The 26,739-nt window shown below is 34.3% G+C and overlaps 1 protein-coding gene across 13 annotated transcripts in view; it reads left to right on the top strand.

Moving 5' to 3' along the window:
- SYNE1 (spectrin repeat containing nuclear envelope protein 1) overlaps positions 1–26,739 on the top strand; it is a 301,148-nt gene that overhangs the window by 58,487 nt on the left and 215,922 nt on the right. For 10 of the 13 annotated variants that reach the window (XM_035322952.1, XM_035322955.1, XM_035322957.1 and 7 more), the window contains 12 exons: positions 3,145–3,240; positions 5,072–5,155; positions 7,787–7,807; positions 8,119–8,211; positions 9,362–9,540; positions 11,231–11,427; positions 11,592–11,701; positions 17,687–17,794; positions 18,597–18,734; positions 19,914–20,078; positions 23,285–23,397; positions 23,960–24,128. In XM_035322952.1, the coding sequence (XP_035178843.1) occupies positions 3,145–3,240; positions 5,072–5,155; positions 7,787–7,807; positions 8,119–8,211; positions 9,362–9,540; positions 11,231–11,427; positions 11,592–11,701; positions 17,687–17,794; positions 18,597–18,734; positions 19,914–20,078; positions 23,285–23,397; positions 23,960–24,128 (1,473 nt within the window). Of the gene's footprint in view, positions 1–3,144; positions 3,241–5,071; positions 5,156–7,786; positions 7,808–8,118; positions 8,212–9,361; positions 9,541–11,230; positions 11,428–11,591; positions 11,702–17,686; positions 17,795–18,596; positions 18,735–19,913; positions 20,079–22,642; positions 22,863–23,284; positions 23,398–23,959; positions 24,129–26,739 lie in introns of those variants that run through there. The other 3 variants (XM_035322962.1, XM_035322953.1, XM_035322960.1) reach the window with 2 other exon arrangements.

Here is a 26,739-nt window from a genome sequence, read left to right as displayed (position 1 = left end):
TTATGACCTCAATATCAGCTACTGTATATCTTACTTATTTGTATTGGCATGGGGAATAAGATTGGCTTATGTGGAATACTTATGTTAAATAGGAATCTATTCTTCTATCTACGCCATTAAAAAGATGCCATACTTCTGAGAGGAACTGGAGTCATGGAGGGTAGCTCGTGGTAAATTCTATGCTATGTGCACAAATTATTTAAAAAAAAAAAAAAAAAAAGTTTATGACATACAGTAAGGGTCTTATTTCCTTGTAACAAGGTGTTAACATCTTCAGGATAGTGGATAATGAAATATATTTTAAACTGTATTTTGCAAAAGCTTTTTGGCAATATGTATAATGTTCCATATAAAAAGAATCTCATATAGAAGACCAGGTGACATTTCTGTTGTTCCTGCCTTTCATTCATTGTTTTATTAGTATTATATTACATGGTGTGTGTTGATAAACACTGGCAGTGACGGCAACTATAAAACCCTTGCAGCAACTAAGAGTAGATTTCAGTCTACTGATTTGTGGCTAATTTTTATGATTTTCATGCTTCAGAGTAGTCAGAGTTACAGACTGATGTAAATCATTTGAGAGTTTCTTTTTTTCTTCTCATCATTTTTAATGCTTTCTCATACTTCCCCTTGTTTTCCCCAGACTTCATGTCAAAAGTAGAATACCTTAGGTGATAGTTTGCTTCAGTGATGCCTCCAGTGGTACTTTCACTGCTTTACCTTAGAACTATGCCTAAGTTACAAATTCAGTTTTTCTAACTACTGTCAGCGAGGAGTAATCAGTGAAGGGTGGTTCAGAGCAAGAGTTTGACATGGATGATCAGAGGATGTGTTTACAGTGTGAGGCAATGCACTATGGGAACCAGCAGCACCTCCCAGACTTGTTTTGCATATGAATGCCAGATGACTTTTGACTTCACGTTGGGATAAGGCAAATTCTGGAGTGTACCGTGAATTCAGAGTAAGGATACCAAAACATTCAGTATGGAATGGGGCTGTGGTGCTCTCAGCAGATCATCTGAGATGTTATGGGCACCAGGTGTATGGGGCACCATAAATCTCACTCTTCAATCTAAATGTATCCTAAATCATCCTCTGTAAGAAGTTCCCCCTCTTCTTTACTGTAGACTGAGGTTCAAGCGACAAACCTCACTACTGGGACACTTATTTATGTGGTGAATCTTTTCAAGCATTTAGCTCCTGTTGGATTAGGATGGCAGCTGCTTGTCTTTATTGTTGAATTATTTTAGTGCATAGTTCTTCACTGTTATATCATGCAGTAACACTGATAAAGCCAAAGCTGCTTCAGACTCCAAACAGAAAATAATAACACTGAAGGTGAGGAAAATTATTTGTATTTATGTCAACTGCCTGTAATGCAAGACTGTGACAAATTAATCTCCAGTAACCTGGTTGCCCCATCATTATATTAAGGAAGAATATTATCCATTATGTACTGCATTGCTAAGGAAGCAAAAAAATAATGATTACATTTACTTTTGTAATGAGTTGTAATACTCCTGTGTTTTATATACATGAGAAAAACTCTTTTATTATTGGGCATGTAAAATCTCAGATGAGGTCTACTCTCAGCAAAGGAGTTCTTTTTTCCATTTTATGCTATGTCTCAGTGAAATAATAGTTCATCCAAACTGAATGATGAATGTGGGGAGTTTTGATTTTGGGAAGTACAGATTTTTGCTTTCTCCTGATTTGCTATGGCATTTTTTTAAGTTTTCAAGAGCAGTCCTTCCTTTCTTAGGTTCATCTTTTTAAATGTATGTTTCTACAGAACACAAATAATAGATCAAGTTTTTGTACAAGATTTTATTTTTATTTTTTTGGAAGTACCCCATAGATAAATTATTTAATACAAATTGATTTCAATAATTTTGTAGTTTAATCTTTTCAGTCAATTATCAGATATGACTATTTTCATTATGTGAATTTGCAGATATATGAATTATGATAACCTCATGGAAACTAGAAGGTATTTCTTTCATTTAGTTCAGCAGGGCAAAGTTTCAATTTAAATTTATTGTTTCTAAGAGATAATTTGTGATCATTAAAGGGACCATTCAAAGGGACCTGAATAGGCTGGAAAAGTAGGCCCATGTGAACCGCATGAGGTTAAAGTCCAAGTGCAAATTTCTGCACCTGGGTTGGGGCAATCCCAAACAGGATTACAGACTGGAAAAAGACCTCATTGAGAGCAGTCCCGAGGAGAAGGAATAGGGGGTTCTGGTAGACAAAAGGCTTGTCATGTGCCAGCAGTGTGCACTTGCAGCCCAGAAAGCCGGCTGCATCCACAGAGTGGCCAGCAGGTCAAGGGAGGTGATTGTACCCCTCTGCTCTGCCCTTGTGAGGCCCCATTTGGAGTGCTGTGTCCAGGTTTGGGGCTCCCAGCACAAGAATATTGATCCGTGGGAATGGGTCCAGAGGAGGACCACGAAGTTGCTCAGAGGGCTGGAGCACCTCTTCTTTGAAAAAAGGCTGAGAGAGCTGGCAATGTTCATCCTGAAAAAGAGAAGGCTCTGAGGAGACCTCATACGTAAAGGGGTCTTAGAAAAAAAGATAGAGAATGACTCTACTTAGGTAGACAATGATAGGACAAGGGGGAATGATCTTAAACTAAGAGGATAGATTTAGTTTAGACATTAAGAGGAAATTCTTCACTGTAAGGGTAGCGAGGCACTGGAACAGGTTGCCCAGAGATGTTGTGAATGCTCCATCCCGGCAGGTGTTCAAGGCCACGCTGGATGGGACCTTGTCCAACCTGATCTAGTGGGTGACATCCCTACCTATGGGGTAGGGAGGGTTGAAGTTGCATGATCTTTGAGGTCCCTTCCAACTCAAGACGTTCTATAATGCTATGATTAAAGACCAGATGCTAGTCAGAGTCCACAAAATGGCCTGTACTGAAGAAAGTAGAGTACAATGTTGTTGCCTTGTTAAAGATTCTTGAAACACCATCTGTTTAGATATTTTTCAGTATTTTAATTATTCTATTTGCAAATGTTAAGGAATTTTTCTTAAGTAGGAAATGACAGTGTTAACAGCACTGAATGGAGAACGAATGTAATGCTCCTGAGCATTAACTGGTCTTCTCACTTTTTATTAACTGGTCTTCTCACTTTTCAGCGCAATCCCCCCATGCTGGTCAATGATCTGTTTGAAGACATCAAAGATGGGGTAATGCTGATTGCCCTTTTGGAGGTTCTTTCAGGGCAGAAACTGGTAAGAAATTCCTTCCTACTGAATGCAGAAGATTGTTATACTACTTCTCTAGGATATTATCTACTTTTTTTTTTTTTTTTCTATAGCTGAATACTATAAAAAAAAAATACTGGTTGCTACATAGCAAAATAAGTTCATTCACAGAGTTGCCTATCTGGTTACAAAGCAAAACAAGATGATTACAGAGTGACATTATTGATTTTATGCATTTTCTTTTAGCTTTGTTTTACTAGTTTATAAAAATAGCTCGTTTATATTAGTCTTTACAATTCACCTTGGTGTTAATGTTACGACACACAAAAGGTCTAAAACTCAGGCCAATTCTATGTCTTGAAAAAATGATGACAGTCTTTTCTTGACTAATTCAGGGCTTTCACTCTGCAAAAATGTGAGCCTCCCATGCATCATAGGGTCTAATATTTATTTACCCTGACAGAGGCTCAGCTACGGTAAAGAACCTTAACTGATGCCAAATGGCTTTCTCACAGCCAAGTTATATAAGGAGGCTACAAGATTTACATAGCAAATAGGCTGTCTCTTGGGAACCAGGTTAGTGTTGTGTGTGTGATGGGAAGAGAAATGAAACATTTTCAGGCCAAGACTTCTCACATTTTCCAAACCAGCTCATATATCAAGTAGCAGCATATGATAATAGGATAACAGTCTTCCGTCTGCCTTGATCTAGGTTCAGAGGTTACCTATTGCCCCGCAGTCAGGCGATTTCTAAGTGACATTCTTTTGCTGCATTTTCATATGTCACTTCTGTTTCAATTGCAAGTGATGCACAAAATTAGTAGTAATTCAGATTGCAAGTGATTGTAATGTAAGATAGAAAGAAAGCTGCTCCTTCAACTGTATTTTTGCTCTGTTGAATTGTACCAATTTGTTTCTGTTCATGTGGAGTCTCCCTCTTGTGGAAAAACAGAGGTAGTGAAACAGAAAAAGAATTTTAATGAAGTTACTGGTTATATTCACATTCACTGGATTCTATCCTGCCTATATTTACAAGGAAAGCAACAGAAATTACAAAACCAGAATAATGTCTGGTTAATTTAAAAGCCATGTGTAATGGAATATTATATTCTGTAGTAACTTCAAAATAAATTTCAGAACCTACAGCAAAATTTCAAATTTCAAACTTTATGAATACAAATTTAAATAGCTTTAGTTGCATATTTTCATTGAAACATAATATTCATGGGGAGGGGGGGGAGGGGGAGTGTGTCAAAATTCCAGTTTAGAATGGTAGAGATTATGATGTGTTCTAGGATTAATTCAATAAATTGTATTTTATTTTTTATTTTTATTTTTTAGCCTACATGTCTGAAGTTCAGCAAAATTATTTTTCAGTAAGAATTTGTGATTTTTTTTGAATCATCAGTGTATTAAGGAGAATTGATAAAAATAAATAACTAAACCTCTGAATAAAATGTCTTTACTGCAGACTGAATTTTAAAACTAACAACAACCTTGACTTCTCAGGCAAAATATTTTACTGAATGTAAATATATGTTAATAAACATAATTATTTTACTTTAACAAAAATAATTTGCTGTTTTGATGAGGTCTATAGGATGAAGTCCACAGTTTTAATCCTGAGTTATTAAGGCATCTATAATTATTTGATCATGTAATTTTGGTATTTATGTCCCCTATATCTGTCAGTGCTCTCTTCTGGTTTTATTTAAAAATGCAACTTGACTGTTTCAAGCAATGTTGTTCAGGTAAATCAGGCTACAGCCTGTATATATGTGTTCATAACGATCTTGAACTTAATTTTTTTCAGCAAAGTGGCATACATCTAACTAGAGTTTACACTGTTCTTTTTAAGCCATGTGAGCAGGGACGTCAGCTGAAGAGAATTCACTGGGTTGCAAACATTGGCACAGCTCTTAAGTTTCTAGAAGGAAGACGGGTAGGTTTGGCAGCACAAAAGCTGCTGTAAAGTAAAAATGTCAAAATCCAACATTAGTATGTAGCTATCTACAGGGTAAAATTGTGTTTTGTTTCTGTTGTTGTTGTTTGGTTGGTGTTTGTTTGTTGAGTTAGAATCACCTTGGATGATCTCCTTCATTTTCTGTGGTCTTTGTCTCTTCCCTACTTTTCTGCTGCTGTTCTCAGCAAAATTGAGAATGATCTTTAGTTCAGTTCAGTAGAGGCATTCATTTATAATTAAAAGAACAGATTTATGGACTTGACTACATCATACACGCAAAAGTCTACTCCCTGAAAGTATACGCATTAGAACAGTGTGACCTTTTATTAGCTTGGCAGAACTTCAGGTTAATCCATGGATTGATTCTGGTAGTCAGTACTGCAGCCCCTTTAGAAGTGTAACGAACCTTTTTTAGAAATTTAACTTATTTAGATATTTAACATAGAGAGTTGGGATTGTTCAGCCTAGAGAAGAGAAGGCTCCAGAGAGACCTTATAGCAGCCTTCCAGTACTTAAAGGGAGCCTACAGGAAAGCTGGGGAGAGACTTTGTCAGGGAGTGTAGTGACAGGGTAAGGGGTAACAGTTTTAAACTAAGAGTGGGTAGATTTAAATTAGAAATTTGGAAGACATTCTTCACAATGAGGGTGATGAGGCACTGGCACAGGTTGCCCAGAGAAGTTGTAGATGCCCCATCCCTAGAAGTGTTCAAGGCTGGATGGGGCTTTGAGCAACCTGGTCTGGTGGAAAGCATCCCTGCCCTTGGCAGGGGGGTGGAATTGGATGATCATTGAGGTCCCTTCCAATCCAAACCTTTCTATGATTCTATGAAAACCTAAAAGCTTAATGTATTCTAGGTACGAATATCAAATACAAGCAATCTACTTTTCTTTTGTTTTCCTCTCACTTTCCTCTCTGTATTACACTGACATATCTTTTTTTTTTTTTTTTTTTAATTAGAATTACATTTACTTTCTTCTTTTAATGTCTGAATTTCAGTTTATTTTTTTTTTTTTTTCAATGTGCGTGTAACACCCAATGAATTTTATTTCTTCATAGTGCAATACAACAAGAGTTTTTGGACTTGGCATTCTTTCAGTTTCTTTAAACCCATGGCATTGTGACTTAATTATTTTTCTGTTATGTGGTAAACTATCTTAGCAGATTCCAGTAGAATGAAATTTATCGGAAGATAATTTTTTTCTAGTGAAAAATATATATGACTATAGCAAAGACAAATACATTCAAAAAGTACAATTCTGCTTTGACTCACGGCTCTGCTAGTTAATGTAATAGAGTTTGTTAATACAGACCATATCAGAATGCAGCCTCAGTGTGGAGGCTTGAGGATAGTGAGAGCTTCCTGAATCTTAGACAAGATTGGGGTGAATAATAATAATAATAATTACTATTATTATTATATATATATATATATATACGTATTTTTAAAAAAGGTGCTTTCCTAGTCTACGTGTCAAAATGTAGCAGGTGACCCAAAATTTATTAGAGGTATCAGTGCAGCAAGATAATTAACTCTGCTAAGTATCAAGACAGATCACCAGGAATGGGACACCATGGCTTTTCTTGCTGATCTGAGCATTTTTGTCTGGGCTTTCAGTTATTTTTGTATGTACTGTGTATTGGTATGCCAGGTTTCCTTCTAGAGGGAAATGGAAATAAGCAGTGTGTAAGGTATATTGGTGTGTCTGCAGGCTGAATCCAGACCAAAGAATGCATCTATCCAGTCCATCATCCTTTTCCTCCCAGAGGTCATAGGGGTAGGGGGGGTGCTGTGGGCACAAGAAGTGCCTCTTCAGCATCTGAGTGCAGTCCTAGTTTTTACTCACAGGAGAATGAAGATGTATAAACAGCCATCTGTGGTGCCTTAGGGAGTGCTGGGGGTCTCCTACCACCGTAAGCAATGTTTATTACACATATAATCAACTTCCTATTTTCACAGTCCAGACAGACTCCTGTTACACTGCAAAATGCAGTTGGCATTTGACAGATGTTCTCTGATCATCAGAGAACATCAGATGTTCTCTGAAGTTTTTCCATAACCTTTTTCCATGAACAAGTATGCAGTGCATGAACAGTTTAGCTGCCCTTATATTGGGATTAATGGCAGAGTATCTTAGTTTTGCTGAGGGAATGAAGGTTAGGATATTTCATTATTTTCTGATACTATTTAATATATTCAATTTCCTTGCGCATCACCTATGTATTAATTTCTTTATACATACTCTGTCCCTTCCATGACTGGCTTTTCTCTTATGAGGTTATCTTAGGGTGATACCTTATTCAGACCATAGACTAACATTTGGGAGTTAAGACTCATGGAACCTATTCCTGTTTCTTAACTTTAATTCTTAACTTTGACTCTTAAATTTACTTTATTTAGTCCATTCCACTCCTATTAGAAATACATCTTGCATAATTTAAAATCTGTTATGCATAGTATTTAAATTTCTTTCCTTATTAATTTTGCTGTAAGATGTAGCCAAAAAAAATGTTATTTTTACATTATAAAATTAAATGAATGCATTTACCTGATAATTAATCACTTAAAACTTATTTTTGTATCATCTTTTTCCATTTGTTTTTCATGCAAGTCTGTATACAGAGGATCTCCGGTTTGTATAACAGTTTTACATAATTCTTATTGTGCATTTTTCCTTTTTGTTGTTTTTTCTTATTGTTGTTGTTTTTTAAATGAAATTAATTATTATTTCTACAAGTAATAGCATGCAGCAGCCCCCCCAAAATCTCTTTTTATCTATAGCTATTCTTGTTTAAAAAGTGAAATTTTATCGTTATATTTTTTATTAAAAACTTGTTATTTGGTTACAAAACTGTTTTAAAAGCATAAAACCCATTTGAAATATATTTTTTGATTATTATAATTCCTCGTGTGTAATAATAACACATTTTCTTTCCTAAATAGATTAAACTTGTCAATATAAACTCAACTGATATTGCTGATGGTAGACCTTCTATTGTGCTTGGCTTGGTGTGGACCATAATTTTATATTTTCAGGTACAATATTTTTTATACTTCAGTGTATCTTGCTCAAGTAATGGTCCAGGTCATCATTTCATATGAACTGGTGTGTTTCCAGTACCTCACTACATCTAAGTGTATAACTAGCTATGGATCTGATCCAGAATAAAGCAACAGTTTACTATAGGGGTGCTTCACACTGGTTAAAATAAGATACCTGTCTTTGGAATGGACCTCAAATGGCTTTCCTTTATCACTAGAACATATTCTTCCACTTTCTCTGAAGAGTGCAAAAGAACAACAAAAGAAAAGTATAGAATCATGGATTCTTCATACAAGCACCTTTACCAGCCCTGGACGTGATTGTGCTGTATGACTAATTCCATTGTACATGATGTCAGATAGTAATTATGCATACATAACATATGTAAACTTGCTGATTTCACTGGCAGATTCAATTACTTGTAAGGACAATATTTAGCTTTAAATGATGTAGATGGAGACCAATCTTGCAACGTCCTCTAGATATAACTATTTCATGTTAAGGCCAAATTGTTGTCAACTTAATGTTCTTAAGAGAGAAAATTTACTGATTTTCATTTGATGAAAAGCATGATGCAAATAACTGTCATACATCCTCAGCAAGCAATACTAATGCACTTTGTTTCAGTACATTCACTATTTCATCACAACGTATTTCTAAGCAAAGATGCAATTATATTTACACCCAAACAGTACAAAGGTAAATTAAGAACTATCCAGATGATCATCAAGGTCATTTCCATTCTTTAATTGAATGAGTGGCCTCTGAAATTAGTGGATTGTTTTATAATTTCAGTTCAAGCTAAATATAAGCTATTGTTTCCTACTTGAATGATAATTTGTCATACTAGATAACTTGACTCAGTTACATATTGTTGTAGCTGTTTGTCGGGAAAGTCAATGATTGCTAGATTTTCTATACTTAAGAAATTAAGACCATCATCTGGGCACATACATTAGAATTTTTGAAGCTACTTTTAAGTACAGTTAAACAATCTACAGCATGTTAATCACAGCTTCTGCTCAGCTTTGTTTTGTTAGTCCTATTACAATATTATTTCAGAGACTAGTGAGAATTAAACTGATTATCTACAAACAGTCCATTAACTTTTTTTTTTTTTTTTTTTTTTTTTTTTTCACACAGATTGAAGAGCTGACCAGCAACCTCCCACAGCTTCAATCATTGTCTAGCAGTGCTTCTTCTGTGGAAAGTGTTGTCAGTTCAGAAACTGCAAGTCCCCCAAGCAAACGGAAGGTGGTAACCAAGGTCCAAGGAAGTGCCAGGAAGGCTTTACTAAAATGGATACAGTACACGGCAGCAAAGTAAGTAACCTACAAATGAATTGATTTTGTATCTTAAGTGTAAACTTTTTCTTCAGAGTTCAAACTCTCTCTGTCAGGGACTATCCTTTTGCTATATTTTTTATATAGCATCAGCCTGTGATCATATTATTTTTGATAACTGAGGCTGCTAAATGTTCCACCATTACAAAAAGCAAGTAATTAATAATAATTTGCATTAATTTTACAAGCAATCACATTTTATAGTCTCTGAATAATGAATGGGATTATCTCAACAGAATGAGGATCTGAAAGGGGAATTAAATATCTGAATGATGACGTATTAGTCTTACTGCCAAAATACTTGATGTTATAATGCAAGCCCCACACTGACAGCATTCCTTAGTGACAGAGCCTGTGAATCCCACACTAAATTCAGGCATTTGTTGTTAAAAGAGAAGTGGTGAAAAATCAGAACATCCTTCCACAGTTTTAAGGCAAAGGATGTATTAATGCAAAAATTGTCTGGAATTTTCATTCTTTTTAAACAAAGTTTAGGCCAAGTAAGCCTAAAATTATTTCAGTTATTTTTGCTATTTGGTACAATTATCCCAAGTTTGCTGTGCTTGATAAAAGGCATGGAAAAAGCATACATTAAATCAAAGAACCAATATGAATTTAGTGGCTTTCACTCTAAGATAAAAATTAAAGACATAAAAGAATAAAATGGACTTTTTTTTTTTAAGTAAGTAATCACTGCTGTTTGAAAATATCAATCATACAATAATGTAGATGGAAATAGTGAATTATGGAATAACGCCTCAGAGAAAAGAAATATAAAGACAATGACTTTCTCCAGTTCTTCAATAAATAGGTAGAATACAGTAACTAGAAATGCCAAATCAGATTGTACTGCACTATACCTATTGAATTGTTGTTAGGAAGAGACAGGCTACTGAAAGCTGTCAGCTGCAACTTCCAGACATGTAAACAAGCAAGATATAAACAAAGAGAGTTTCATAAATCTGATTTTCAATACAGTGAGGAAGAGTAGGTGAAATGTGTTGTAAGAAATCTCAAAGAAGGATAAAACACTTTGCTAAGCCCTCATTTACACTGCAAGAGCTTTCCAAGGGCTCATCAAAGGTTGTAGGAGTCTTTCAATTATTACAATAATCTGTGAATGAAGTCTTCATCCAGAGTTACTGTTCTTGTGACCTTCCCAATGACAAGGTCATTTGTCATTGGCACCTTCCTGTCCAGGTGTGCCTTCAAAGGAAGTTTGAGTGCTCAAACTAAGTTAAACAAACAAACAAAAAAAACCTCCTGCAGTTTGTGGACCACCATACCTTTCAGAATTACTTTTAAAAGCAGCAGTCAGAAGTGTGATTCAATTCTGATTACTTTCTCATTATATCTTTGCACTTCTTCATCATATACAAGAACCTCGGTGCACCTTAATTGTTCAAAATACCATTGGCTTATGGCTGCTACTGAGCTTGCTGGTGACAAATGCAGTATGTATATAACAATATCCTCTAGGAACTTTATATGCAGAAATGAATTTATGCAGTGTACAGATGGAGCTGTAGTCAACCTGACTAGCACTGTAGGAACAGCAGGTGGTTTAGGTCTAATTATGAGTAGCCACTGGTTGGACCATCATGTCTCCTCCCATATTTCCTCTAGTCTTGACGTTGAGATCCACTATTTTTTCCTTCATATTTTTTAGGCAAGTTGGAATTGAAATCAAAGACTTTGGACAAAGTTGGAGGAGTGGTGTTGCATTTCATTCCGTTATTCATTCTATCCGTCCAGATTTAGTGGACATGGACAAAGTAAAGGGAAGATCAAATAGGGAAAACCTGGAAGAAGCCTTCACACTTGCAGAAACAGAACTAGGAATTCCAAGGCTCCTTGATCCAGAAGGTACTTAATTCATTGCTTAAAAAGTTTGGACTATTCATATGAGTTAAATCAAACATGCTGATTAGATGGTGTTTAGAACAAGTAGAATGGTGTTTAAATATTTAAGTATCATGTTGTACCATTCAGGTATAGTTTAATTTACTATGTTCTGTACTCACATCTAGATGTTAATGTTGACAAGCCAGATGAAAAGTCTATCATGACATACGTAGCTCAGTTTTTGAAGTACTACCCTGATCTTCATCATACAGTGACTGATGTGCAGGAGAATGATGTAAGTTTCTCTTTCATACATATACAAATCAGTTTATTGTGGGGGGTGGGGGTGTTATAAATACGTTTTTTTTTTAGCTCTAAAAGTTTATTATATTTCCTTTTGATTAGTAGTTCAAATGAAAACAAGAGTAAGAAAAGTAAGAAAGATTAATTGAGAATAAAAGAACCTGTGTTGTAAATATTTACTAGTAGATGAAGAAAAGAGTGTGGCAGTTCTGTGGAGATTTTCCTTTCAAGAGTAGGAGCCAAAAAGAACAGAAACAGTTTTGGTAAATGTTAACAAATGAATGAATTAATCCCAAAATTCTCTGAGAGTTTTTCAAGCATAACACCAATAAGATTGCAACAGTTTGTTACGTGAGTTAGTGCATCACTTCTTTTTCTATCACACTGGATTTCTGGATAGGAACAAGAATTTGGACTTTTAGACTTGGGAGGCAGTTATAATTTTGTCACAGACTTCTTTATATTGCACTGTGAAGTTAGACTAGACTATTTGCTTTAAGGAATCACTTTCAGTCTTTTTTTTTTTTTTTTTTTTTTTTTTTTACTTTGTACTGTGAGCGCTGTAGTGCACTGGTTTTGCACTAGAATACTCAGTGATGCCAAGTGATTACAACTCACTTCCTAATCCTGATCATTTACTTCCTTCATGGCAAATGGAAGGAAACACTGCTGAGACAATCTGCTCAGCCCCAGCAAGAGAGAAAGAGAGCACTTTTTGTCTGTGTTTCTTTACATACCTTACGGACAGCAACAGAAGATCTTTGAAAGGAGTCAATCTTCCTTATGGCTATGTGCAGCTTTATTAGGTGTGGCTAAATCAGCTGTAACCTTGCTGTCTGATTCCAGTGACTGAGCACTGGCATTTCTCATTTTCCTTGCTGCAACATTGTGCTGAGGATGTAAATATGCTGATGACACTGCATCCCACTGAGCAATGATTCTACTGAGGGAGACTGAGTGAGCACCAAAGCCTCCCTCTGTGACCTGTGGCAGTCCTGCTCTTTCCATACCATGGCACACAATGCAGCTCCTGCCACCAACAGATTCAGCCAAGTCTGTCACCTGTACTGTGGCTGAGTTATGAACAAAAGCCTTACCACCTTTTCCTGAGCTTTACACAGAGGTGGTGCAGGAGGATGCAGGACACCAGTCAAAAATAACAATGGGACACTACGTTTTTCCTGACACAAATTCTGCTAGCCCATCTCTGGCAAAGTTCTCATTCCTGTCAATTACCTATGCCCACTCCATACCTCACTATCTAGTCCTGTCCACCGTAACTTTCGATTTCTTCACTTCTCAGAACAAAACGACGAACACATGACATGTGATAACTTCATGGGAGGGAGATCTGTATGAAGTCCATCCAGTAAACAATGTGCATAAAGTCCAGAATCCCAAGTAGTCATTGGCCCTGAAACAGTAAAATGCATTGAAAAACAGCACTGGATAAATATAAGCTCTCAAGTGTATAAACTTTTGGGAAATTTTAGTCTTCCATTACTGTAAACCTTTTACATTTCTGTCATATATCACAGGGAGAAGTTTATTTTTTTCTCAGGGCTGCTTTGGTTATGACTTTTTTTGGTTATGACTTTTCAGAGAGAAAATTATCTGTAAACAGATAATCAAATTTCTTATACTAAGAACTTGCCTTTTAAGATATTCGGTGAGTTTTGGCAAACTACCATACACAAATTCCAACAAATGTTGAGACCATAGTTTACATAGTTCTGGAACAAGGTTAAAAAAAGAAGCCAGAAATTAATTCAGTTGATCCTGTCAACTGCAAAATACCTAGATGAAAGAAGATATACAGATATTCCTTCACAAAATGTGAAATTCATTTATATTAGATGATATTATAGAGAGATTCTAGTGCTGAAAGTCCAGCAACACAAGGTTAACAGCATATAGACAAAAATATTACATTCCATATTTATACAATATTTAGAGGCAATATTTGAAAAAATCCCAATCCAATGTTTCATAATCATATATATATATATATGTATGTATGTATATATACACAGTGGGCCTTTCTGCTTCTTAGTCCAAATTCTTTAATATAACACTTATTTAATATATAGGTAACTGCTTTTCTTGGCCACACCATCCACATAAGTGTGATTTTTTTGTTTGTTTGTTTTTAACCCATTCTGCACCTATGGTCATTCTAATATGTACCTAAGATAAATTAATTAATTAAAAAATTGTAAAGGAGAGAGTACTGCTTTTTTTTTCTCAGTGCACAGTGTATCAGATATGAGTTATTTGTGTGATGATATAATCCATTTAAATTGAAAATTATTTTTTTTTTTTTCCAACAATTGTCCACTGATTCTGTTCTGGGTTTATACAGGATTGGTATTTTTATGTCTTCAGATTTATAAAAAGAGATGTATATATGGTTTTATATATGATGTGTAAGTGATGCATGTGGTCTTTTTGTGTGAAGGAGAGCATTCATGCATGATATACTCTGCTCTTTGTTTCCCCATAGACTGTGACATTTTAAAAATATACTTCTCTAACTATCTTGGAAATTTAGATACCTAAAATTTTCTAGTAATAACTGAGAGAAATTCAAAAATCTAACATGAAGTTTTTACATTTGAAATGAGCATTCAGAAATGAAGCTGAAAGACTGCAGAAGTGAAGATACAATGAAACAAATTGCAGTCAGACAATTGTATTTATAGTTTGACTTGATCCAATTAATTACCTTTATTCCATGGTAGTTTCTTTGCGGTTTTGTTTGTTTTTATTTCTTATTTTTTTGTTGTTGTTTTTGTTTGGTTTTGTTTTTAATATATAAGTAATAGGTTATTTTCAAGCAAATATGATCAAGGGTTCATCTCATACTATTTATATCTAAAGAGTAGCATATGTTGAAATTAAATTTAATACTCATAGAAGAATTATTCCTATCTTCTCAATCCATTCAAGCAAAAGTTTGAGCAGCTTTGATGAGACCTTGTTGAAAATTCTTACCTTTACACAGTCCCAACGCACTTCTGCTGAACCTAGTAAAGAGGTAAAGTTGTAAAAGCGCTATCAATTGTTTCATCTTGGTATGATTTTAAATATAGAGGAAGCACATTCCTTCAAATTAAAAAGTGTTCTAATGAGAAACAAGTAATTCAGGAAATAATCCTGTCACCTCCAACACCTCTATGCCATTATATTTCCCAAATATAAAAGGAATTTTCCGAGCAGCAACTGCAAAAATATCTTTCTGAGCTCTTCCAGTAGTTTGTTGTCTGCTTTTTAAGATGTGCATTAATAGCTCACCCCTGAAGATATTGCTTGGCTCAGCATTCACAGTGCATCTGTGCTACTGTTATCAATGGATGTCTTTCAGAGAAGATTGTAACACATCCATATAAACAAGAGTTTTCAAGAGGAATTGACTAAGTAATTGCATTCATAGATAAGCATTTTTAAAAGGACTTTTTTTTTTTTTTCCAGTAAATTGGCAATAAAATAGTTCCACATTTCTGAAAAACAGATAACTTTTTAACTTTCTTTTTAGATTTAAATGGTCATGCCTGAAAATTCTGTCCTTGCTCTGCCTAAGAATTTGAACAGTTCAGCTGGTTTATAATTACATAGTAGAGAACTCAAGAAAGTACTCATTTCCTAGTCCATAATTAAATTTCTCATGAAACACGGATATCTATTTTTAGCTCTCCAAACACCAAAGTATTCTGTATTATGTAATTTTCAAATTAACACTGGCAGTTCAGTTTAAAAGAAGATATATATATATATATATATATATATATACACATACACTGAGGTTGAGCTGAAAAGTTTCTATGTAAATTTATTTTTTCCTCTATTCTTATCATATTGGAATTCATAAACACCTTAATCTTTTTCTTTCATATTCTTTGGTGGTTGAGTGCTCTAGTTCTGTTTTTTTGTCTCTGCAAATAAGTGAACGTGCGTAGAATGGTATCAGGATAGTTTAATACTCCAAAATTCTTTTTGGAAGTAGCATGCAGAAAATAAGTTGTAGTTACTTAGAAGAGTTAAAGTAAATGTGATCAGAGATCAAAAATCCTCATACTGAGGAAGGAACAAATGGTTACAATTCTTTGATGGTTTTCTTTGGTGGTTTATGTTATGTTCTGTATTCTGCTTAAGATGTGCAGGCTTTAGAAAATAGTTATATATCTGTAACAACACCCTTCTTATGTTTTTTATTCAGTGTAAGTAACATTAGGCACTAATAAAAGTCTTGTTTTAAGAATGATATCTCATCAGACTGGGGATGACGGTGACAGGTGCCTTTGTGTCCTTTGTGAATCCTTTATGACAGTTATCAAAACTGAGACTTCAAAATGTTTTTGTATCAACCAAGGAACACAGAATCACTGCAGGTGACAAGAAGTGATCTGCTCAACTGAAAACCTGTGAAAATTTAGAAATAAATAAATAAAATGCCCATTATGCTTTTCTTGAGTTGCACAGCATAAACACCATTAAGTTAGGCAGTTACTGAAACACCTACATCTTCTGCAATTAAGCAAAGTAAACAAATATCATCTGACTAAATAGTAAAAATAAATAAATACATGAATCTCAGAAGACCTAATGTCACCTATTAACTTTACCTTTCTCACTTAATGTCAAGGAAATCATACTGTAATTTGAGAGGTGTGGCTATTCCTGTGTTCTTCAGGTATCACAGAGGTGCTCTTGTTCCGGTGATATTCTATTTCAAAAAGAATCGGTCAGGCTCATTTTTAGCTATTATTGAATTTTTAAGCTGCCTTAACAGGAATCTTGCTAAATGCCTGTTTTGCTCACGTTGTTTGCTGTATGACCAGTTGTCACCACACAGATGCTCTTGCAAATTGGCTCCTTTCTCAGGTTAGGATTTTATTAAAATAATTAAATTCATTACTTAAATACTCTCAGTGGCTCGTCTTTTTTAATGCATAGTTCAGTGTTTCTTCTCTCATATAATGTTTAAAATTCAATCACTCATTTTAGGTGCTTAGCTGATATAATGTGGTGTTGCATTTTTTCACTACAACAGTGTGTTTCTAATAGACACTAATTTATGGTAATATCACTTCTTTCATTTTAAAGAGTAGTTTCTGATTAACAGACAGAACTCATGGTTCATTGGTTGAGAATATGAGATGGACACGTGTTCTACTTAAAGATTAGTGTACTTACACAGTGCACTAAAAGCCTTTCTGTTGTCTGTTGTCTGCCAGCCTTCTCATATAACATGCTGACAGACCTGAGATTTCATGCCAGTATTTTAATTTTCATTGCCAGGTCACAGAATTCTGCAGAGAACTTTGCAGCTCTTATTTCTTTCTTTCAAATTTCCTTGTTAAAATATTCTCTACTAAAATATCTTTCCAGCTTCTGAACTTAGAGCTTGATGTCAAGGATTGCCCTGAAGTCACTAAGAAAATAAATGCATGACCTTGGGATCATACTGTTACTACAATTTCCCATCCAGCACCATAACCTTTCTCTCCTCTTCCCTCCCCTCCCAGCAATAGTAGAACAGATAATAAAAAGGTGGTGAAATTATGATGATAAATTCTCTCCTGTCTCAGCCCAATTAGCTTTTCCTGGAAATTCACTCTGCGTATATGTGGAAAACTAAAATTAGCTGTTGAGATATATTTGAAGTACTTTCTGTTAATTTAACAGCAGGCAAGAACTACAAGTAATATTTCTGACACAGTAATGACACAAATAGTTATGACACTGCAAGACTTATATCTAGATGCTGAGTTCATCTTTCATACTCATAAAGTGCTTTTCAATTAGGCTATATGAAGATAAGTGATGAGAGAATTTGGCCCCAAGGTTTCTATTGATTTTCACTACAACTAATGACCTTGAATGGCTAGAGATGTTCTATCCTGGGCTATATCTGACACCTCCACTAATAGGCTGTAATACTTTTTTTGTGTGTGTATGTGGTTGTATTAACTCATAGAAGGAAGACAGGTTGATGCTGAGAGACCTAAAAGTGTGGGCAGAACAATTTGAAAGAGATTTAGCCCGAGCACAGGTGGCAGAAACAAGCTTACAGGAAAAATACCAGGTAAGCAATTGGGAAATATTTGAGTAATAAGATTATTGTCATCATTTTTGTAATATGCATTGCAGTATTTTATGCAGTCTGCATATTTTCAATTCAACATACTGTAGTTTAAAGAAATAAGGGTGCAAATTGTTTTGCCTGTTACTGGTGGAGGATTATAATGTCAACTCCAGCTTTGCTATGTAGAATAGTGCACAGATGGTTTGCCTAACACAGAGCTTTTTCTAGCAGCATGAACGACTGGCCTAGTTAGAAGTGAGCATGTGTCTGTACAGTCCTTCCAGATCTTCCACGATATAGCTCAAATGAGAGGTATAATTGAAAGCTGGATAAGGTGAGAGGTGGACAGAAGACAGGGTTTAGAGCTTCATTTTTAAGCCCTCTCTTAAAAGTTAATGTATAAATCTACAACATAAATTTTGGCCTAAATTTTCTACCGAAGCTTGACTATTTTCCAAAAACAGCAACTATCTGTCCTAACTTGCATTTAATCCATTTGCTAGTTTATCTGAAAAATGATTATTTCCTTTTGGACAGAGTTCAGGCATCTGATAACTGAAGGGAAATGCAGAAGTCCTACCTATATTTTACCCGAGCATTCTAGGATCTATTAAAACCTTTAATAAAAATAAATTCAATTAAGTCTATAAATATACAAGTTAACTGCTTTTCCTTTTTGGGAAGTATTAGGACTTCTATCAATGCAAAATTGTCATATAGGTGGCATAAATGGCAACTCCATAAATGTTGCAGAATTTTTTTTAACTCTACGCTACATTAACTTGATTTTCTCTTTTTGCAGTCATTTAAGCATTTTAGAGTGCAGTATGAGTTAAAAAGGAAACCGATTGAACTTGCAACCCAGTCCTTACGGAAAGATGGTAAATTATTGCTTGATCAAGCTATAGTGAAGCAAGCATGGGACAGAGTTTCTTCCAGGGTAAGTTGAAAACTTATTATACTATAATTTTTTTATTAGGTGAAGGCTGAGATTTTAAAATCCTTTAAGGTACCTATTTGCTGCTGATTTTATTAGGCATTAGGAACATAAATATGAAACAAGTTTCCAGTGATATTGATTTTTTTTTTTTTTGAGAATGTTTATAGCTCTATCATCCTTAATATTTGTTCAAAGATAGAGTATGAATTTTAAGACAAGGACAATACTTTGAGGTTTCCCTTTATTTGAAGGTATGTTGACATGCCAAGCTAAAAATATTGTGAAGGGAAAAAAATGCACAATGCAGCTTCAAAATGCAGTTTTTAAATTGAAACTGCTAGAGTTATTCTAGTAATAACTAAAAATTCAAATACAATATTTTTAATCTAACCAGAAAACATTTCTGTGCAACAAATTCTGAATCAATAAATGAAGATTTAATGCCATTTTTTAGCTGGTTGCAATAGAAGGAATTAAAATTAGTTTTCATGATAGTAATTCTGTACTAAAAGAATGAAAAATTCAAAGTGAGTTATAACGTTTGTCCCAAATAAGAAATAAGTTATCAAATCATCATTTGATACTCAGTGTATCTTCACATATTTTTATGATTATTTTGTGTTTGAGTATGTCATATTTAATGGAGAATCTATTTTAAAATACTCTGATTTTTTTTCTTACAGTTTCCATTATTTTTACTCTCATAACTGGGATTGCCAATAAGACATGGTATTTTACTGTTGTACTCTCGACTCCACAGTTCTTTGAAACTCATTTGCACATTTGAATGAAAATAAAATCAAAATTGCAATGAAAAGGTCTTTATGGAAAAGTATGAAATAAATAGCACTGAGAGAAAGATTATCTCACCTGCTTTGCTGTGCTTGATAAAATTCCAGATCTTCAGAATGTCAGCTGTTACAGTTTACATATAGTCAGTTCTGTAATGCAGCTATGATTCTACAAGGGAAATCGAGAAATCCTTATAGAGATTTTTTTGCCTATGAGAAGGATGTAATTTCAGAACTAATGTTGAAGTAATATATCTAATTTTTGTGTCAAAGTGTTGTGTTCTTATTTTATATTTTTTCTTACAATAAAGACCTTGTTTTTTTCTTCATACTTTTTTGTAAAATTAAGCAAAGAAGGAAATTCAGTCCTCTTACTTTTATTTCCCAGCTATTTGATTGGCACATACAGCTTGATAAATCTCTTCCTGAACCTTTGGGTACCATAGGTGCTTGGCTTTATAGAGCAGAGGTTGATCTGAGGGAAGAAGTAAGTATTCAGCAAGCTCATGAAGAAACAGCAAATATAATACACCGAAAGCTTGAACAACTTAAGGTAAATATACATGCATTCATTCTGTGCATTATATTTCATTATTTCCAAGGCTGTAAATGTTCCATGATTATTAATTGCAATTTGAAAGCTAGTTGGTATGGGTGGTGTCACTTTGATGGTAGCTAAAGATTAGATATCTTTCATTGATGACTTTTAACTGTGATATCTATGTATTTTACAAGTAATTTTAAAGATTGTTTTTTGAATGTTCCTTCTTCTTTTTTTTTTTCTGAAAAATACCGGGTATAAGTATTTTAACTATTTCCTATTCTAGGAGTTCTGTTGGGGAAAACTCCATACAGAACTCCTAAGTTGGATGCATTTTCAACCAATGTGAACTCACTAGGTGAAATAGGAGAAAGACAGCAAACTAAATGCAAGTACTAAATGTGCTGGTGGTTCGAGAATATATAGCTAAGAATTGGGAAAAAAAATAGTGAAGTGAATTTTCATTGTTTTGTAATGACAAATGACATGAGAAGTACCCTCTGCTGTGGTAAAGAGGAAGTTTACCAGATAAATTTGAATATCAATACTATTATTTTTGCTGAGTCCTTGTTGTCATTTAAAATCAAAACTGTGAGGTTTGTCTGTACTTTTACGTAATACATATGAGAAAAGTATAGAAATAAAATATTAGAGACTCGACGAAAAACTGAAGCAGGAAATATAAAGGAGAAAGGAAAAAAAATGGTGTAGAGAAAGGCTACACTTGTGGCAGTAAGTCTGCATTGTTTCATATATTTTCTTCAATATTATTTTATCAATACTATTTTTAAATTCATTGTGTTTGGATATTGCTTTCATTTTTATGGCTATGGAGGTTTTTTCCATTTAAAAAAAAAATCCACTTTTAAATAAAAGTAAAGCCACATAATAAAAAGCTGACAAATTTCATGGATATCTTGGAACAGTTTTGACAGTTTTTGGATCTCCCAATTATTCTTTATTAGAACAGTGTCACCTGTTCTAATTTAAGTTTTAGTGAATAAATCTTACCAAAACAATATGAAAAAATATGGGAAAGATAATTGTTATCTTTCAAAGTCTATTCTTTCATAAGGTTACATTTCATTAGCTTTATTTTTGGCATAAAATATTTCAGGATTCATAAAAATTGATTTTCATCAAAAAAATCAAATTAAATGTTTTTTTTGTTGTTGTTATTGTTTGTTTGCATAATGTGAATACTATAAACCTTATTTTGATACATTCATAAGAAACAGAAAAAAAAAATGTACTAAACTATTTTCTTTGCATCAGAAATACTGTGGAGAGGAATTTCTACTCAAACAAACAAAACAAAAAAACAGATTAGTCTGTTTCAGGGGCCTTTTCCAATGAGAATGAGGTGGGGGAAACTTCAACATAAACATGTATAATTGCATCAGCCCCTGGGTTTTTTTAATCACTCAAATTTATATTATTGAATCCTGGTGTGCTACTGGATAATACCAGAAAAACATTAGCTTTTTTTTTTTTTTTTTTTTTTTTTTCCTTCAGTCACTGTTCTTTAGGAAGTTTTGGGGTTTTGTTTGTTATGCCTTTGTTCAGATAACTTCACCTTCTCTATATCTCTCCTCTCTCTCATCTGATATTGCTTATTTTAGTGAACTTTATGGCTTATAGCCATTTGGAAGTTAATACAAAAGGCATCAGCTTACTTAGACAAACCTTCAAGGAATTATGCAAGCGTTTAAGTTTATTTCTCCTCAGAAAGAGTGGTGAGGCATTGGAATGGGTTTGCCAAGGGAAGTGGTGGCATCACTGGCCCATGGGGGTGTTCAAGCAAAGGTTGGACCTGGGTGCTTAGGGACATGGTTTAGTGGGTGACATTGGTAGTAGACTGATGGTTGTACCAGATGATCTTGAAGATCTTTTCCAACCTTAATGATTCTATGTTGTGGGTTATTTTGCAGAGCAGGATTTATCTTGATGTGTAAAAGTTTTCTTGGACTTCCAGTTGATTTTGGGTGGAAACTGATGGGTTTTATTTTCACTTACGAGTGCATGTTAGGGGCATCCCTCTTTGTCTGGCAAGGTCTCCAATGCAGCTAGATGAGATGCATCTTCCCAGTCAGTCCTCTACATGACAGTAAGCTACAGGATAGCCTCAGTGGAGTTTTCCGCATGGTAAAATCAGTGCATCACCTGCATTTGAGAAAGTCAGATTCACTTTATTTCACAATGAGGTTTTGACTGAAGTGGAAATGAATGAAAACATAGATGGATTGATGGGAATTATGGTGATCACCATGTGGTGATCTGAGCAAGTAGATAGGATCAATACATGAGCTTGCACTTTGTTCCCACGGGAGATAGGGGGGAAATTTTTATGATTACCTTTTGCTAATAGGCTTCTGAGCACTTTGTGCCAAGAGCTTCCTGTTTGCAGAAAAAATATCCACTGCTTTGTGTCCTCTCAGCCACTGGGGAATTTACGTGTTATTGTTATGGTATCTCTTCAAAGACTACTGCCAGTCATTCATTTTAATATGTAATCTCCAGGAAACCGTTTGAAGCGGTGTTGCTTAGTTACAGTTGAAATGTGCTCTGCTGTAAGGTTTTTGCCGGTACAATCCTTATCACAGAAATACTGGTCGGGTACCACATTTTGCATTCATTTGTGTAATATAGAGAGAACAATTCTGAAATCCTTTGATGCTGAGAGAATGAGAAGTTCACTAAATACTGAATATGTACTTACATAAGGAGCTCTGGATCTTCAGCCGGTATATAGAGGAGTAGATTAGTTGCTGAATATTTGAATCATACTTAATAAAGGTTAGTATCTGCTATAAAGATGTAAACAGTAAATTTAGCAGGATTATAAAGTAGTTGTATTAGGGTATTTTCATGCTGCATTTCAGGCATTATTTAATACAGTTAAGAGTTCTTGTTTGTTAAATCATTGCAGTGTATTCTCTGTTTTAAAATATTCCTTAATTGTTAGACATAGCTTTAACAGAGCATTTAATAAGGGTATTTCCTATGTAAATGTTCAAGTTGGTGTAAATGGTTTTAGGGTAGGCATAACATTGCATGCAAATGTGAGAGCATGATCAAATAGTTAACTACATTGAGTCATCGGTGCAGGCTTCAAATTGTGCTTATTAGATAGCCTACCGTGAGCCTTCTCTTTCTCCCTCTTCCCCTCCACCCCTTCTTCTCTCACTCTGAGTCTTGCTCTCTCTCCTTAAAAACAGGATCTACTGAAAAATATAGAAGGTCACAAAAAGACATTCCATGAGATCCACAGGGCCAGGTCTGTTAATGGAGTACCTGTTCCACCTGACCAATTAGAGGATATGGCAGACAGGTAAGGCTTTCAATCTGAAATGAAAACCCTCTGTGAAATAAAGGAGACCTGTTTGCTTTTTAACCTGTTTATGTAAAAACTGCTGTCTAATTATGTGTCTTAGTGGCAGGCATGAAAAAATTGGAAAGGAAAACCCTCTCAGAATATAAATAAAAATATGCTGAAAAGCTTGGTGCATTGATGATTGATGAGAATTAGCAGAAGCTAAGTGTTTTGAAAGGGAATATTTTTTTTTTATTTTTTTTTTTTAATTGATCCTGGAGTTACTTGCTCCTGGAAGAAATGTTATGTAACAGCAATCAGGATGAATGTAAGAAAAAAGCAAAATGACTTTGCAAAACTTAGTAATAAATGTAAACTGATGATTTATATGAATATATATGATTATAATTCATTTGCCATTCAAAAGCAGCTATCAGAACGATCATCATATATAATTAAATGTCAGTAGATTCTGAATTAGGTGAAAAATATCTGAACTGTAAGTGAAGCTTTCAGTCTGTCCTGAAAGAAGAAAAAAAAAATATTGATGTATTTTACTACAGTATGATTCATTTTCCAGGTTTAATTTTGTTGTCTCTTCATCTGAGCTCCATCTGTTGAAAATGGAGTTTCTGGAACTGAAGTACCGTCTACTGTCACTCTTAGTTCTTGCAGAGTCAAAGTTAAAATCATGGATTATCAAATATGGAAGGCGAGAGTCAGTGGAACTACTACTTCAAAATTATATTGTAAGTTGGGGGGTGTATTTTTGTTATTATATTTGAAATATTCTCTTCAAAGATTGTTTGAATTTAATAATAATAATAATAAAAAGAAATGAGACTTGCCAGTCATCAACTTTGACTGCATTTATATGAATATCTTTTCAGACGTGTATCTGTCATCCCCTGAAGGAGCCTTAAACAAAATGCTAAAAATGAAAATCATACTTTTTACATAATCTTCTCAAAACCAGAAATAATATCCCAACTGCTGTCTGACCATCCAGCTTACCAAGCATATCAGGAACTTCCAAATCCTATATTTTTACTTTAAATAAAAATTTAAGAGAACTTAATTTCATCTAATTTTACAATAGCATAGATGCGCTTTATTGTGCCTACATAAGAATTTAGTGCAGCATTGAGGAGGTTCTTGGAGTGAAGTCCTTCACATTACAATTATTCTTAATGTCCTCCAAATGAGGAAAAAATAATAATTTGTCTCTGTATTTGTTGAATGTATTATACTTGTATTGGAGTCATTTTATTATTTCAAGGAACAGTTTTTCCATTTCTGCTCTACAGTAGTATGTTAAACCTGTTACTTTATTTTTGTTCTGCAAGAGATTGCTCCAGCTCTGCATCACTGATATATCATGTTAAGAAACAGAGGCTATTGACTTACAAGTTCTCATTGATATGATCCCTTTGTTAGAAATTAATTCACATTATCAAATGGCAGGTAAGATGGTGCCACCACTTGCACTTCTACATTAGGGTGTGAGGGATTCTTTCAAAAGCAGGTCTGGAATAAATATTTTTCCCCTTCTATCACATGAGGAAAACATATGAGGAAAATTGCACAGGAAAATTCAGTTTGGAAAGAATTCATACAGTTATTGAAGCTTTCAGAGCCACGATACTGTAGAGAAAGTTACTGGTGCCCATATAGCCTGACAGTTTTTATTGTATTGGAAACAAACTTCAAATTTAAATTTCCTCTTACAATGTGAGAACTGAAGGCTATTCATACTTTTCCCTAAGTTTAAGCTTTAGCAATTAGAGACACTAAAAAAACAGGCTAACTCTCATTTTAGAAAAGCAGGAAAATATTCAGATGATCATTTACAATAACATAGTTTGCTAGAATGATGTTCAAGAGCTAGGTGTTAATTGTCCATATGTATGCTTTGTAAGGTTGTCTCAAAGACTGCTAAAGGGATCAAGGTATCAAAGGTAAAGGGTATCAATGAGGGAGTGGATAGCTTAACTTTTGGATTATTATTTTATATCACTTATTTTTAGATTTAAAATAAATATTAAGTGGTTTATTTGTATGTTGTGATTAGCTCAATTATTCCTGTGCTTTCAGACCACTAATCTGAGTTGGTCAATTGGGAAAAGAAAATGCTTCCTTGCATGATTTATGAAACTATCACATCAAAATGAGGAAACTGGGACAAGAAGATAGAGCTCAGTTTCATTCTTGGTAGCCTTCAGTTCTGTTTGCTTCCATGTGTCCTATGATGGAAAAAGACTATTTGCTTTGGCTTAACTGAGAGCAAGTTTCTAGGAGCAAAAGCTGAGTATTACTCTTTGATTTAAATAGGAATCTTAGTTAGGAAAGCCATAGTCAGTGCCTTCAGTGACTATATTAGTAGACAATCAAAAAATAAGTATGTTGTCTGACAAAGCAGACTGAGCAATGTTGGCATTCTAGGAGCATGCATATTTAAGATTTAGATATAACACACACCTGGAAAATATTTATGTTCTGTACCTTAAAAATGAAAGTGTACATTGCTACTTTAACCCATCTTCTTTTCACCTGTGTGTCATGTAGCAGAAGTAAAGTTCAGCATAGACTGTACACCATCATCTTTAAGAATATATTGTACCAAAGTGTCAGCTGCAGTGGAAATACTGGATACAGCTATCTGTGGACTAACCCGTTGCAATGTTTTTTGCCATAAGTTTATTAGAAGGTTTGTAGCACCAGATGCTGTATGGATTTGGGAAAAGCTAGATATTTTCTTTAAGGAATCTTGTCAGATGGGAGAAATTATTACTTGGCAAAACACATATATTTAACTTCTGATTATATTTGTAATTGCTCTTGTGATTAGTATTGCATAAATAATTTGGTACCATCCTTCACTTTCTCATATGAAGAATAGCTTTTGGTTCAGGGTAAATATGGATTTAACAAAAGTGAAAATTCAGGAATTTGTCAAATAATTTGTGGTAAAGCATGCAATTCTTTATATTTGACAGATTTATATATATATATATATAAAAAAGGGAAAAAAATCCGTCTGTTCTTGACTTCTAGTTTCCTTGGTTATAAACACATTTTAAAATTGCCTGCTAGATAACTGTGGTGATTTGACATAGCAACTGTAAAAGGTTTTAAAATAGAAGATTTTTAGATATATTTTGTCTAGTGAGTTCATTTTTAAAACTGTTTATCCAATTTCTATTATGTGGGCTGATGAATACAAGACCTAACTTTTCTCTTCAAAGTACATTGACCTTGGAAATTTTTTCATTGATCATTGAGACCTGGTATTACCAAAATTATAGTAGTACACATAGAAGTGACATTCCAAAACTTGTATACAGATATTAGAGATGTGTT

Source organism: Oxyura jamaicensis, chromosome 3, assembly GCF_011077185.1.
Source record: "Oxyura jamaicensis isolate SHBP4307 breed ruddy duck chromosome 3, BPBGC_Ojam_1.0, whole genome shotgun sequence".
NCBI classification, from domain to species: domain Eukaryota; kingdom Metazoa; phylum Chordata; class Aves; order Anseriformes; family Anatidae; genus Oxyura; species Oxyura jamaicensis.
Note: the sequence above shows the minus strand (reverse complement) of the source record. Positions and strands in the feature narration are given on the sequence as shown.